The sequence below is a fragment of the Antedon mediterranea genome, chromosome 3 (assembly GCF_964355755.1).
Source record: "Antedon mediterranea chromosome 3, ecAntMedi1.1, whole genome shotgun sequence".
Lineage (NCBI taxonomy): Eukaryota > Metazoa > Echinodermata > Crinoidea > Comatulida > Antedonidae > Antedon > Antedon mediterranea.
This window is the reverse complement of record NC_092672.1, coordinates 24,243,374-24,258,632: the sequence shown is the minus strand read 5'-3', so window position 1 is coordinate 24,258,632 and position 15,259 is coordinate 24,243,374. Positions and strand designations below refer to the sequence as shown.

Sequence of the window (15,259 nt, the reverse complement as noted above, 5' to 3'; positions counted from 1 at the left end):
CTGGACATTAGGTTATGTTTTTTAAAAGATGTATAGTCCCCCAAAAACATGAAAAATGAAGATTAATTACATCAGTCTTTGATAGGTTATTTGTAGTTTTAATCAAGTTAATCAATTGCGTAGACAAAAAATGTTTTCACTAAAATGACACCAAACCAAAAATCCTTTGGTATGGCAGCCAAATTGACTTGTTTGCTTTAAATTACAGTTTTTTCAGGTAAATAATTTTTTTTCCAATCCAAGTTTTGGATAACTATTATGAAATTAAAATGGCATAATCAACAAAAAAAATGTAAAAATTTTTTTTCAGGGGGACAATACATCTTTAAATAATGAACATGTCCATATCATTTGTTGTATGAGAGAATGTATCTGGTGGGTGTAAATCTGTGAAAATACCATATATGGCTCTGTGGTCTAGTGGTATGATACTCGCCCTGTAAGCGAGAGGTTGCATGTTCGAATCCCGCCAGAGACATTATTTCATACAACTAAAAAGTATGGAACTTTCGCGAATGAGCTATGCTCGACGCGATTATGAGATCATGCTCCGAATATGAGCACTGTTTCTATAATTTACAGTATGATTTATATAAAATTCTGATATATATATATATATAATATATGATGAAGGGCTAGTGTTGCCCGAAAGCTCTGCTAACTTTTCTGGCTGTTTACTTTATCGTTTTGATTTAGCTTTTCGATTTTTATTTTTGTATCTCCATTGAGATCCAGCCACTGATACACACAGCATTGTCATTTTTTTCAGTAATTTTCCTTTGGATTTATATAATATATGATAGGTAGACAGATACAATGCAGGATCTGCATTAGTTGTAGTTGTCATACCAACAAGCAACTTCAAGCACTAAGCAATCTAAGCGCTATAGTTTTCATGACATTTATTTAATAGAGAATTAATAACTAAATTACAGTAATCCACCAAATGATTGCTAGATTAACTGCAGCTTTTTAATAGCCCAAAAAATAGCATTTTAAACTTATTTATTTTTTTTTGTTAATGTTGACTTGTGTGCACTATCTTAATGGTATAAATTTGTTAAATTCAAGATTTTGAATAATTAGACAATTTAATAAAAATTTCAAATAAGAAAAAATATGAAGGTATTAACAAGCAGCATCTACCATATTAAAATAATTATATTCTTAGGTTGCATTTTGTGCTATTCTGTTTGAGGAACAAGCATTTTAAACAAAATTAAGAATACAATTTAGGATTCTGAACATAAATGGTTCTGAATACAAAAATTAATTTATGACTTACATTATTTTGTTGGTCCACTGCTGCTGCCATGTCAACCAACATTTGGCAGACATCGACATGACCACTAAATGCACCCACATGCAATGCTGTATCGCCATCCTATTTAACATTTAAAAAATAAATATATGTTAGAGAAATGCACATTTTTGTTCATAATAAAACAAAAAACAAAATGACAACCTTTACATAAAATATCACAATTGAATAAAAACATATCTTATACTAGTAAGTACAGAATACCTGTTACAATTATAGTTTAAAACTTCACAGTAAAATCAGTCAGTTTGATACCTCATTACCCCCAGGCGCCTCGCCCAAATTGCGGTCACTTTTTATTCCCCATATGTATGGATGCATGCAATAACAAAAACAGACAAAATAATAAAGATGTTATAGTTATATGGTTTTAAAGTATCTTTGAACATGATACATATTTGAGGAATGTGACTTTGTCACCTTCAGGTCACACACTAAGCACTAAGCGAGTATGACCATACAGATGTAGCCATACCCCTGTACCAGACACCACACAATATAGAATTTGGTATATTTGAATGATTGTTCAGATGTTTTGCCCTACTCTGACGTCATTTGTACTTCATACTAAGTACATTTGAGAATACTTGCGAAAAAAATTGCAAGTAGTTCTTGGGTGGGAGTCGAACCCATGACCTCCAGATCACTAGCCTGCCGTTTATACGTCTGACCACTTGCTCGGATGGCTAGTGGTTAGATTCGAGCCCAAGTACGCAGCGTAATTAAACTACTGTGGAGTAGTTTTGCGTCAGGGAGTTCAGTAATTGGTCAGATGTTTTGCCATATTCCCTACTCCACAGTAGTTTAATACAATTACAACCCTATATTGAATGACTTCCAGCCCTATAGTGATTATGATCATACTGCTGTAGCATAGGACTACCCCTGTACCTACTACACCACATACAATATAAACAGTGATTATGATCATACTGCTGTAGCTATAGGCCTACCCCTGTACTCGTTTCACCACACAAAATATAAACAGTGCGTATGATCAACTGCTGTTACGCATACTCTAATAATCTTAAGATAATGAAGCCTAGTGTATAGCTACAAATGAATATCAATATATTATCTACAATTGTAACTCAAAGTATTGATATGGATTGGCATGGTAAAGGTCCTGGTCAAATTCATTTACACAATTATTATTTAAAGAATATTTTAAGGCACTGTAATCAATAACTATTTAAAAGAGTACCCATGTGACTACAGAGGTGATTACTGAGTAATAATTGCATGTAATAAGTTTGTTTGTCCCAACATTTAGTCTGTCCATTTGTCTGTAGTCTATCCAATTTTTTTGTAAATTAAATCAAGCAAATTGACCAAACACAATGTGATGGATTATCCGAACTGTTGCTTGTTATTGGTCAACTCACTTGTGTAGCACCTACATTGTGTTGACAACCAAAGCTTTAGTAAACCAAGTTTTATTTCTAGTTGACTTACTACTGTATGTTTCATAGGCTTTATAACAGTTTTATGTATCATCATCTACATCATAGCAAAGAACTGATAACACAAGAATCTCCTGTACTTCAATTTGCATTTAAAACACAGTATCGAAAGTACAGTGTTAAAAGGTCAAACTGGGTGACGCCATTTCACAGCATGGAGCAGCGCCCCCTCCAAACTAGGAAGTCAAAACTATTAATTCCTATAGAGGGCTCAGTCAATTACTCTATCCCCCACTATAGTATTAGCAGATCCCTTCTATGATTTTGACTTTCTATTTTGATGAGGGCGCGCTACTCTATGGCTCACAATGGCGCCACCCATTAGCTCAATTCTATCCCACAATGCCTTTCGAAATTGTTACGCGCTTCGGACGAACAAGAGATTCTTGTGTTATAAGGTACAATAGTATAGACAGGAAATATACCAATTTATTTGTATTTTAGTTATTCTGGTTTTTTTTAGGCTTCATCATTCAAATGTATTTATTCTGAATTAATTTGAATGTTATTGTTAATGTAAGAGGCTGAATGTAATGACAAAGAGAGTAGTATTGTTTTACAGTAGAATGAAACTATAAGTATAAAATTGTCAGTCATAAATGAATATATATGATGGAAAGAAAGACATTTTAAAAATCCCAAATTTTTGGTAAAGAGTGAATGAGTAGAATGTATGCCGGACATGACTCAGAAGCCTGATTCTAAGAGGTCTCTGTTGACTATACATTTACAATAGAAATGAAAATACTGACAATAATTAGTACTACTATATTTAGTATTAGCTGTTGCACGTAGTTTGCTGTTAATTTACAATAAAACCTACTAGCGACTTTATGACAGGACGGTAGACGAAGGGGGGACGGTAGATGAATGGATATTTTTTACTGTAATTTTTTAAATGTATTATTAATGAAATTATTTAAATTTTCTTTTTCATTTGTATATATTTATATTGGCTCATATTTTATAGTTTAGTTTTTATTTTCAACCTGTTATTGGTGTTTTACACTGTTGGTTTGATATAAAGAATAAATACGGTAATCTACACAACATATTAATCTGCGCATGCTTATGCACATTATACTGAGCATACTCTGTTCTGTTCATTATCGGGACTTATATTTGGTTGATTTAACATTCAATCCAATGGACGGAGTGAAGTTCATTGCATCATTTTGAAACCTTGCAACAATAAAAAATGGCTGATCAGTACGCAAAGGGAATACACATTTTATTTTTTTCATTTTCAGTTAAACTTAATTAAAACATCATGCTTTTTATATTATAGTATGTGTAGGCTGTGAATTCAATTAAATAACATTTATTCAATAATGGTAAGACAAGAAAAACAAGCATCCTCGTAGCCTCTTTTAAGGTTTTTATTAGGTGTTTTAGTTCATCCATTGAAATTTGCTAACTAAACTTAAGTTAGTTATTTTAGTTAAAATAGTGTCAATGACCATGCAACTAAAGGCACGATCACTGTTTAAAATTTTTTTTTAATTTTTGAAATAAGTTTATTTTTAATCTTTGATATTTTGTGGATAAATAAAAGTTTGAATTTAAAAGAATGAACATAACTGAATTAACAAATATTAAGCTTTACAAAATCATTAAAGTTGATCTTTTTATATTGTGATTTTCAAATAGTATACTGTTGACATTATTGCTTATACTTGAATGAATGCTATAAAGTAAGAATTGATAATCTGTCTGTGCCGGCTTAGCTCACCTGCCGCTATACATTCGTCATATCATGCAAGGGATTGTATCGTGCGATGCTGCTGCATTTACAGTTGTTGTAAGTAGCTAAGTTTATAATAATGTATTACGATATACCGACTTAACTTAACCTAAAATTGATCTTGATAGTTTACTACTGTACGTTGTTATCTTAGTACATATAGGCCTATTATTTATGATAGCTTTCTCGCCGGCATTGGCTGGTGTGATACTGTTTATAGGTAACACTTCACATAGCCGGGATTTGCGCATTGTGTGCCCGATGGGCTTGGCTCCCGTGCTCTATTATTTATTTGTTATTGTTATTGTTTCAGTTACCATATAACCGCTTTACATATTAAATTTTACGGATCCAAAGTGCTATGTTCGTGTTGTATTGTAACCGGTGTGGTTATCTGTCTGGATAGCGGGCAGCCGGTATCCGTGAGGCCAGAACAGTAAAACAACTATTTGTACATCGCATGAGAACCTCAGTGGAGATGTCTTCGAAACAAAGCAGTAGAGCAAGTTCACGACGCTCATCCGTGTATTCGCAGCTCGCATTGACAGCCGCAGAGGCTCGGGCAGACGAAGGCACGCCTAAACTATACAAAACAAAAAAGCAAAGTCCAAGTAGAAGCAGCGAAGGCCAAGGCGGCATACCAATCGTTGCTGGATGAAAAGGCTGCTGCAGCTGCAGAGGCTAGGTCAAATGTGCTTGACCAAGAGCTTCTCGAACTCAATGTGGATGACTTCAGTGACGATTCCTTGGATGGTGTTCCTGCAGTTGAGCGTAACCGTCTCGTAGAACAATACTTAGAAAGCCTTCCTAGCCAGACCAAACCGACTCATTCGACACCTAAGATGGCAGAGCCAAAAGCAGTTATGGGAGAAACCAAACTCGACTTATCAAAGGGGGACGTTTCTGACTTTCTTCAAGGCATGATGCGTATATACGCTCGTCGGGATCTCGTCGCGGCTTGTATACCAAACTTCGACGACCAACCTGAAAGTTTCTGGGCATGGAAGTTATCGTTCCAGAACGAAATCCAGGATATTCCTCCTGTGACGCCATCGGAACAGATTGACCTGATTCTAAAGTATACTGGACCTGAATCTACCGAGATCGTACGAAGTGCAAGGGCCGTCCACATTTCCAACCCAGCTAAGGGATTGTCTGTTGGTCTTCCCGGATTTGACTATTTAGATACATTTCTAGGCGTCAATCCTCTGGTGTCAAAGATGTCACGAGATCTTCAGGAGAAATGGCGTTCTCGAGCCTTCCGTTAAAAGCAAGACTCGGATGGTAAATTCCCACCATTTTCATTTTTCTCCAACTTTGTTACAAAAGTGGCTAAAGAACGAAACGACAGGAGCCTGATGCTCTCCCACGCCGTGGAACAGGGGAAATAGAGTAACCCGAAAATATCGACTACGCCCAAAGCTACCTACCATGCTAATATCCTGGCTAAGTTGACAGGTCTTGACAAAACCAACGATACCGACGTCGATGTCGAGACGAAGTGTCCCATTCACAAGACTCCTCATCATCTGTTGCGTGATTGTAGAGCATTCCTCAAGATGTCTACCGATGCGAAACGAGCACTACTGAGAGAATTGAGGTATTGCTTCCGGTGCATCGCATCGACTTCACACGTAGCTAGGCAGTGTAAAGCCGACATCGAATGTTTATTGTGTGGTAGCAAACGGCACCTGGACGCCCTGCATGCAGATAAGCCGAATACAGAAACCAGCCAGCAAAGCGGGGAGCAAGTCAACGTTCCTACTGATGATAAAGGCGCCCAAGGCAACGTTTTCGCTAATAAGTGCACCGAGATATGCCACAACGTGCCGACAGCAAGGTCCTGTTCCAAGATATGTTTGGCTCGTGTGTATTTGAAAGGCATGCCTGAGATGGCTATTACCACTTATATTGTCTTGGACGAGCAGAAACAGGCCACTCGCTAGGTATAAGCTGTTCGACTTGATGAAGATCGAAGGAGCGCCAGTTCCATACACACTTAAGACTTGTTCGGGCGTTACAAGCACATCTGGTCGTCGTCTCACTGGACTCGTCATCGAATCAAATAGTGGTGTATGTATACCTGCTCCGCCGTTAATCGAATGGAACGCCATTCCTGATTGTAAGACGGAGATACCTACTCCAGAGGTAGCTGAATGTCATCCGCATCTGAAGTCCATTGCTAAGGAAATCCCAAATCTCGACCCTGACGCAGACATATTAATCCTCCTGGGACGTGACATACCGCAAGTTCATAAAGTGCGTGAAGTGCGTAACGGCCGAAATGCTGCTCCGTGGGACCAGCGATTGGACCTCGGATGGGTGGTAATGGGAGAAGTCTGCGTAGGGTAATCACATCATAGCACCAACATTAACACGTTCAACACCCACACCATGCATACTGGACGACCTTCATGTTTCAACCCTTGTACCAACCTCTTCGGAATTTCTCATCATCCACCCGTATATTCAGACCATGTAGGGTGTGACGTCTTCAACTTGTCAAATCACGACAATAAGATTGGTAACTCTACGGAAGATAGGCAGTTCTTGAAGATAATGGAATCTGGGTTTGTAAAAGGCGTTACAGGCAACTGGGTAGCACCACTTCCATTCCGTTCGTCAAGGCCTACGTTACCCGACAACCGACACGAAGCGATGAAGTGGTTTCGTACCTTGCTGAAGTCCTTTTCACGAAAGCCTAAGATGAAACAGCAATATCTTCAGTTTATGACTATTATGTTGGTAAAGGGTCATGCGGAGCAAGTTTCTACAGGTTGCTTACCCAAAGAACGATGGTACCTCCCACATTTCGGAGTGTACCACCCGAAAAAGCCGGACAAGATCCGCGTCGTGTTCGACTCAAGTACTGAATATCTGGGTGTTTCGCTAAACAGTGTGCTAATAACCGGACCCGACCTCGTCAACAGCCTAATCGGCGTTCTAATTAGGTTTCAAGAAGATACAGTATGCCTTTATGGCAGATGTAGAGCAAATGTTTCTTTCTTTCCATGTGAAGGAACAACATCGTGATTACTTGAGATTCCTGTGGTTTAGGAATAACGACCCGGAAAGTGATATTGTGGATTAAAGAATGAAGGTTCATATATTTGGAAACGCACCGTCGCCTGCTGTTGCCACATTCGGATTGCGCAAAACTGCTCAATTTGCGTCAGAAAGGTTTGGCGAAGATGCCCGAAAGTTTGTGGAACCTGAAGTCCCTCCCAACTCCAACAGATTCCATTGATGTGTTGAAACGTACACAGTCGATGTTGTTAACCGGTCAGTTGAGACTCCACAAAATTGCATGTAATAACCTCGAGGTGATGAATGCGTTTCCAGGCGAAGACCACGCTGGAGATCTACGGGATCTTGACTTTACATCACAGGAACCTCCCATTCAAAGGTCACTGGGAGTGTATTGAGACATTAAGCGTGATGACTTCACCTTCAAGATTAGTCCAGTCGAGCGACCCTTCACCAAACGAGGAGCATTAGCCAAAATCAACAGCATCTACGACCCTTTTGGCATTGCCGCACCAGTTTTAATTGAGGGTAATAATAATAATAATAATATTTTTATAGCGCACATACCACTCCAGAGTGCTCAAGTGTAAGCGGCTGTTGCGTGAGATGACAAGGGATAGTTCACTTGATTGGGATGATCCCTTACCACAGCAAACACTATCTACATGGCGCAACTGGCGGCTTTTGTTACCTACCCTGTTGGAGGTGCGCATCCCTCGTGCATATACACCTGTTCCTACTACTGAAGCGACCAGGCGGGAACTACACACGTTCGTTGATGCTTCCACCCAAGCTATCGGTGCTGTCAGCTATCTTCGGGTTTCCGACAAAAGTGGAAACGTCTATGTAAGCTTTGTTCTCGGGAAGGCGAAGTTAGCACCCAAACAAGCAACAACGGTGCCGAGGCTCGAACTGTGCGCCGAGTGTTAGGTGCTGGCATAGCAGAGCTCATTGCAGACGAACTAGACCTGAAACTGGACAGCATGGTTTTTTACTCGGACAGCCGTGTGGTACTTGGATATATTTCAAATCAAACAAGACGATTTTATGTATATGTTAGCAACAGAGTAGAACGTATTATCAGAATCACACAACCAGCCCAATGGCGATACATCGAATCCGGAAAAAATCCAGCCGATCTTGCTTCGAGAGGCATTTCTGCCTCAGATCCGACGTTGTCGGAATGGATGGTTGGTCCTGCGTTTCTCCGTAACCAGTATCTTCACTTGAATTCAGCCGACGAATATCCAGTCCAAGAAGAAGATCCCGAAGTTCGGCCAGTGGTTCACACGTACGCTACGGTGGCCAAACCTAAAGTCACCAAGATTGGATCGGAGCGATTTCAAAGGTTCTCTGATTGGTTCAGAATTTTACGAGCAGTTTCTAACTTGGTTCATATAACACGTTCATTTTCCCACAGACATACCAAACCAGATGGGTGCAAAGGTTGGGACATATGTGCATCATCTACGACACTGGATGACTCAAGCCGAATTGTTATAGGCGCCACCCAACGCGCTGTCTTTGCAGATGAGCTGGAGTTTCTGGAGAGTGGTAATCCGCTGCCTAAGTCAAAGGCACTCATCAAGTTGGACCCTTTCATAGACGGAAATGGACTTCTCCGAGTTGGCGGTCGTCTTAAGAACGCTGGGATGGGAGAGCTGGACACACACCCGATAATTGGACGAGGGTCACATCACGTCTCCGACTTAATCATTCAATATTACCATGCACAAGTCCAACATCAGGGAAAGCATTTCACGCGAGGAGCTATTAGAAGTGCTGGATACTGGATTGTGGCGGAGAAACGAAGGGTCGACAGTATAATTAGCAAGTGTATCAAGTGCCGGAAGAGAAGAGGCAAGGAACTGGGTAAAAAGATGGCGGACTTGCCAGCTGAGCGCTTGTCCATGGCCCCTCCTTTTACGTACGTTGGCCTAGATGTATTTGGACCATGGATAGTGTCATCACGTAAAACGATAGGAGGTATGGCGAGAGCAAAACGTTGGGCGGTACTGTTTACGTGTATGTCTTGCCGCGTCATTCATATTGAGATTACAGAGTCTATGGACACGTCAAGCTTCATCAACGCCTTGCGGAGATTCCTTGCCATTCGTGGACCAGTAGGTCAGATTCAATCAGACTGTGGCACAAACTTCATGGGAGCGTGTAACGAGATTTGTATACTTAGCACCGATGGTGGAGTCAAGAAATACCTTTTAGAGAATAACTGTGCGTGGTTGTTTAATCCTCCCCATTCCTCCCATATGGGCGGAACATTAGAAAGGATGATTGGCATATGCAGACGCATCCTAGATTCTATGTTTGCCGACTTAGGACCTATCCAGCTGTCACATGAGGTTCTGACGACACTTATGGCAGAAGTTACGGCGATTGTGAACTCAAGACCGCTTACGCCGATACCAAGTGATCCACAATCTCCTGATGTGCTAACACCAAATATGATTTTGACTCAAAAGTCTAATCACGTGAGGGCCCCTCTTGGTATCGGTTTTACCAAGAACGACTTAGTTGGAAGGCAATGGCGGAGGGTGCAATACCTGGCCGATACGTTTTGGTCCAGGTGGAAGAAAGAATATCTTCCCCTTCTACACGGTAGAAGGAAATGGCATCGTGTAAGACGATGTCTGAAGGAGGGCGACCTCATCCTAATGAAGGAAAAGGCAATTCATCAAAATAATTGGCCAATGGCAAGAGTCACAAGCACTTTTGAAAGTAGTGACAAATTGGTGCGGAAGGTGGAATTAAAAGTGAGCCGAGATGGTTCAACCAAGCTGCTTTCTAGACCAAGCAATGAACTGGTGTTGCTGATTCCGGTAGAAGATATGGAGTGAAGGATTGTACGGTGTAAAATATCATGTTCATTCCTTTAAGAAGCAGAATTTTATTTCAATAATTAATATATTTTCATGTAATTTTTTAAAGTAGTGGTATACTTTGTATACCAAACGGGGAGTGTGCCGGCTTAGCGCACCTGCCGCCGTATAGCGTGGCTCATTTGAATAGTATTTAGCACACGAATGACTCGTTAGGTATACGTAGTTCTAGTGGACGAATTACTATACATTCGTCATATCATGCAAGGGATTGTATCGTGCGATGCTGGTGCATTTACAGTTGTTGTAAGTAGCTAAGTTTATAATAATGTATTACGATATACCGACTTAACTTAACCTAAAATTGATCTTGATAGATTACTACTGTACGTTGTTATCTTAGTACATATAGGCCTATTATTTATGATAGCTTTCTCGCCGGCATTGGCTGGTGTGATACTGTTTGTAGGTAACACTTCACATAGCCGGGATTTGCGCATTGTGTGCCCGATGGGCTTGGCTCCCGTGCTCTATTATTTATTTGTTATTGTTATTGTTTCAGTTACCATATAACCGCTTTACATATTAAATTGTACGGATCCAAAGTGCTGTGTTCGTGTTGTATTGTAACCGGTGTGGTTATCTGTCTGGATAGCGGGCAGCCGGTATCCGTGTTCTAAAATATGAAACACTGTACAGTGGGTAGATTTAAAACGTTGAATCATGGCTTGCCTCTTGTTATTTGGAGTCAGTTTTGTACTATGTTGTATTTATTATTATTTAAATAGATGATTAACAAGGCCATATACATGGCTGCAGTCACATGCACAAATTTGAGTTACTGTTTACCGACCGAACTACCAGCCGACATAGTGCGCTATAGAGTCTCGTTTGCACGCGACTAAAAATGAATGAATATAAGCCAAATTAGACTAAGACAAAAAATATTACCGTATAGCTCAGTGATGTAAGTTCACTTAGGTTGACCATCTCCCCAATTTAATTTTTTTTAATGTATATACTGAAATAGACCGAATAATGAAATGAAATCATCATCTAGTTTAATGCTGGTAATTGTTTTTCTTTTATTTTAAATGCTATTTCAATTAAAAGGTGTTTTGTAAAAAAGCTTTAAACAAAATGAAATTAAATTTTGTACAGATTTTTGGGTTTTTATTGAACAGTACACTGGTACTGAAAGTGCTAACAATATAAACAGTAAGTAAAATAAATGATGAGTGAGGGCACTGTGTAATATAAAATGTATAGGCCCTTGTAATGTATTATGGAAAAAATAATTACAAACTAAAAATGGGTCTAATATGGGTCTATATTACATCCTTTAATATCATTGCTCTTCTTCTTCTTCTATTTAATGAGGAGGAGGTGGTGGACGGAGTTGGTAGTGTGTTGACAATAAAAGAGAGTATGGCAAAATGCATTACTAAAAATGTTGAATAAAACATACTAAAATATTCAGTACAACTAGCATCTTTAATCATTATAATACACAGGGATCATAGGGTATTTTTTAAGTGACCTGTCTAAAAAATAATTTGTGAAAATTGCACTTTTAAAATACAAAACCATTTGTAAGAACAATTGAAGGTTTGTGAAATTTTAAGTGTTTTTGTCAAAGATGTAATGTCTCCCTATAAAAAAAAATTATTCATAACATTTTTGTTGAATGTGCCATTTTTATGTAACATAATAGTTATCCATTTTGACCAAAAATTTGATCCAAAAAAATGTATTTACCTGAAAAAAATTCAAATTAAATATTTTAATGAAAAAATGTTCAAATTGGCTGCCAACCCAAAGGTTTTTGGTTAAATTTAACCATTTAGTGTCATTTTATAAGTGAAAACATTATTATTTTTCGTTTTTTTTTCTACGGAAGTGATTACATTAATTAACTTTATTAATAAAACCCTACAAAATAACATTCAAAATCTGATTTAATTAATCTTTATTTTTCATGATTTTGAGGACAATACACCTTTAACTATTAAATACTGTTTAAAAAAATATTAATTTAATAAAATGGTCAAGACACTATTGTTTTCATAAAGTGTTTCAAATGGAAATTTATGACCATAGCGTAAAAAAACATAATGTATAGCATTATGTATTGATAATAACACACATTAAAGATTATATTTTCAATTATAACATATAACTGTACACTGTTGCCACAAAAAAACTGATATTGTTTTGCACACAGTAACAACTATATTTAAGCCTAATTGTTAAAAAGCACTAAGTGGAACACCAACAATATTAAAACATAGCAATGCTATAAAACAATAAAGTATATACAACGATTAGTGAACAATAGAAACAAAATGTGTTTTAAAATATTCCATGTGTTTGTTATACAAAATGAATAGCAAACTTCTTTTTATTGTACGGACACTTAAAATTGACCTTCCGAGATTCCGAGTTACTGATATAATTATCTTGGAAACACGGAATAAAGCATCGATATGACGCCAAAAATATTATATTTTATTAAAATAATCAACTTTAAACTTATATTCTAGAGTATCAGATTAATTATTATTATAATATTGCTTATGTATTAAAAAAAAATAAAGCAGTCTCCATTTTATATTTCTTTAGTAATTTTGTATTTAATACTTTGAAAACTATAATTAGGATAGAACAATTTGAATTGAATATTATTACAGTAGGCCTAATTAGGTATAAACCTAAACAAATTACCGGCCTAGTATTCATTTATTCATGGTCAAATACAGAAAAATATGTACATTATTTTTGTTTGTTTAAAGTTAAAAATTCACATAAAAATATAAAAATGAGTTAAAAAATGTTAAAATTTGGTAAAATACAGATAAAATAAATCGTTTAAAATACAAAATACAAAATACAAGCAAGATTGGTATGTGTAAAGATATAGCATAAAATGATCAATGTTTCCAAGTTTCATTGAATTGACTCATTGCAGTAGTGAGAAACGAGTTTCTCATCCTATTGGTTTTCCATCTTGGGTAACACTAAACGCCCTGACTTACTAAAGACAAGGTAATGATGAGGAAGGGTGATACTCATCCGACATAATTACTTTTTACTTATGGCACTTAGCACAATCAAGATGAGCAAGCAAGTTATGTATTAATGTAGTAATAGATGTTCATAAACACCAAGCTAATTGAATTCAGCTATCAAAACTATTTTTTTATTATGTAATTGAATAATAAATACTCATTTCAATAATAAATAATCAACTCATTTTATCTTAATTTTTTTTAATTTTAAAGCTAGAATACCACGATACAGATAGCAGCACAAGACAGTAAAACTAACAAAGTGATATCACTCTGTGTGTGTGTGTGTCATCCATGTGATACCAACATATTTTATGTTTTTAAATTATCCACTTTCAAATAATCAATAATCAGTATTTTGTTTCACATGCTTAGAATTATTTACAGGGGCGGTAGCAGGACTATCTTAAGGGGATTGCCCAAATGTCCAGGGCCTTAGCCAGGATCTGAAAAGGGAGCGGGATTTAAAGCAAATTTTGTTAAATGACACCTCTAGATGGCCGGAAATGCTCTCGCACATGAAATTCATAATAAATGGCACCTCTAGTTTTTTTTTACTTCTAATTTTATAGGCCGATTGTGCTTCGTTTAAATTATTATTCAGTAGAAACAATTTAACTACAACTAGAATAGAAGTAGGTAACTTCGAAACTGGCTTATATGTTTGTTGATATCAAAGGTTTCTTAATTAAATGATTGATTGCTGCTATGTCAATTCAGATGGAAAATCCACAGACATACAATACTGGCAATAAAACTATTCCATTGGATGACACACCTTTTCAACAGCCATGTTCAAAAAGGGTGGATTTAGGGGGTAATTTGCTAATAATGTAGTGAATCTCCTCATAAAACGAATTGCATGTTGGGAAAGGGTTAAGACTGAGGGCTGGATTTAGGTATAAATTGCTAATAATGTAGCATATCTTTAAAAAACTTTTTAGTGAAGAAGAATTTTCATTGATATTTCTGTTTACATAATAAGGTTTACAATATAAATTATTAATGGAGAGATCATATATATCTGCTCAGTCAGTCAGGGAAGAGGACAAAAGGCTTCCTACTTTCTAGGAGTTTTATGTGGAGGAGTAATATCAGCTGGAGTCTTTGATTAATCACCTTTATTTTTAAACATAGTACTGTTCAGTGTCTCATGGTATGTTCAGACTCACAGTGGCGTTATGTAAGCAGTGTACATATTTTTGTATGTGAACTAAGCTGCAGATTAGCGTTAGGAAGCTGTTACGCCTCACCAGTGGCGTTAATAACCCTAGCAGGAGAGGGTAGATTTAATAAGGATAATCCAGTGATTTTAACTTTAACAAATGAAAAGACACGACCACAATTAGCAGGCCAACAGCATACCTGTACAGCAAGATTGCAATTCTGCAAGTGGTAAGTAGTAAGAGTAGTATAAATCAATATATTTTGATGGTAACATTATATGAATATAAAATTTATAACTTTACAATGTAAACCATCATGTGTTTGTCATCAATGTATGCATAGTTCTATCTGCTTAGACCTAATCAGAGTGTTTTAAATGTGGGCATTGGAATGTCGATCGTTGTGTCTAAACACCTTGACTTTTATCGACACGGATTACCTTGTGTTGGATAACAAACCTGACGCTGTGAGTCTACCCTTAGGTATTACTATTAATACCAACCTTTAGTCATCCCAATGAGCCATTAACACTTTGAGTGCCAAACACGAAGATCTTCGTTTTTGGAAACACAACGCTTGACTGCCAAACACGAAGATCTTCGTTTTTCGCGTTTTTTTACGAAATCCGGTAG

General features: G+C 37.3%; 3 protein-coding genes across 3 annotated transcripts; all 3 read left to right on the top strand.

Annotated features, from left to right (window-relative positions):
• Positions 1 to 7,087: 7,087 nt before the first annotated feature.
• Positions 7,088 to 7,561, top strand: LOC140044185 (uncharacterized). Its single transcript, XM_072088663.1, has one exon. The coding sequence runs from the start codon at positions 7,088 to 7,090 to the stop codon at positions 7,559 to 7,561; it is 474 nt and encodes a 157-aa protein (XP_071944764.1).
• Positions 7,562 to 8,161: 600 nt separating this feature from the next.
• LOC140044184 (uncharacterized) lies at positions 8,162 to 8,485 on the top strand. Its single transcript, XM_072088662.1, has one exon. The coding sequence runs from the start codon at positions 8,162 to 8,164 to the stop codon at positions 8,483 to 8,485; it is 324 nt and encodes a 107-aa protein (XP_071944763.1).
• Positions 8,486 to 8,538: 53 nt separating this feature from the next.
• LOC140044183 (uncharacterized) lies at positions 8,539 to 10,410 on the top strand. Its single transcript, XM_072088661.1, has one exon. It carries the CDS (start codon positions 8,539 to 8,541, stop codon positions 10,408 to 10,410), a length of 1,872 nt encoding a protein of 623 aa, XP_071944762.1.
• The last annotated feature ends 4,849 nt before the right edge of the window (positions 10,411 to 15,259 follow it).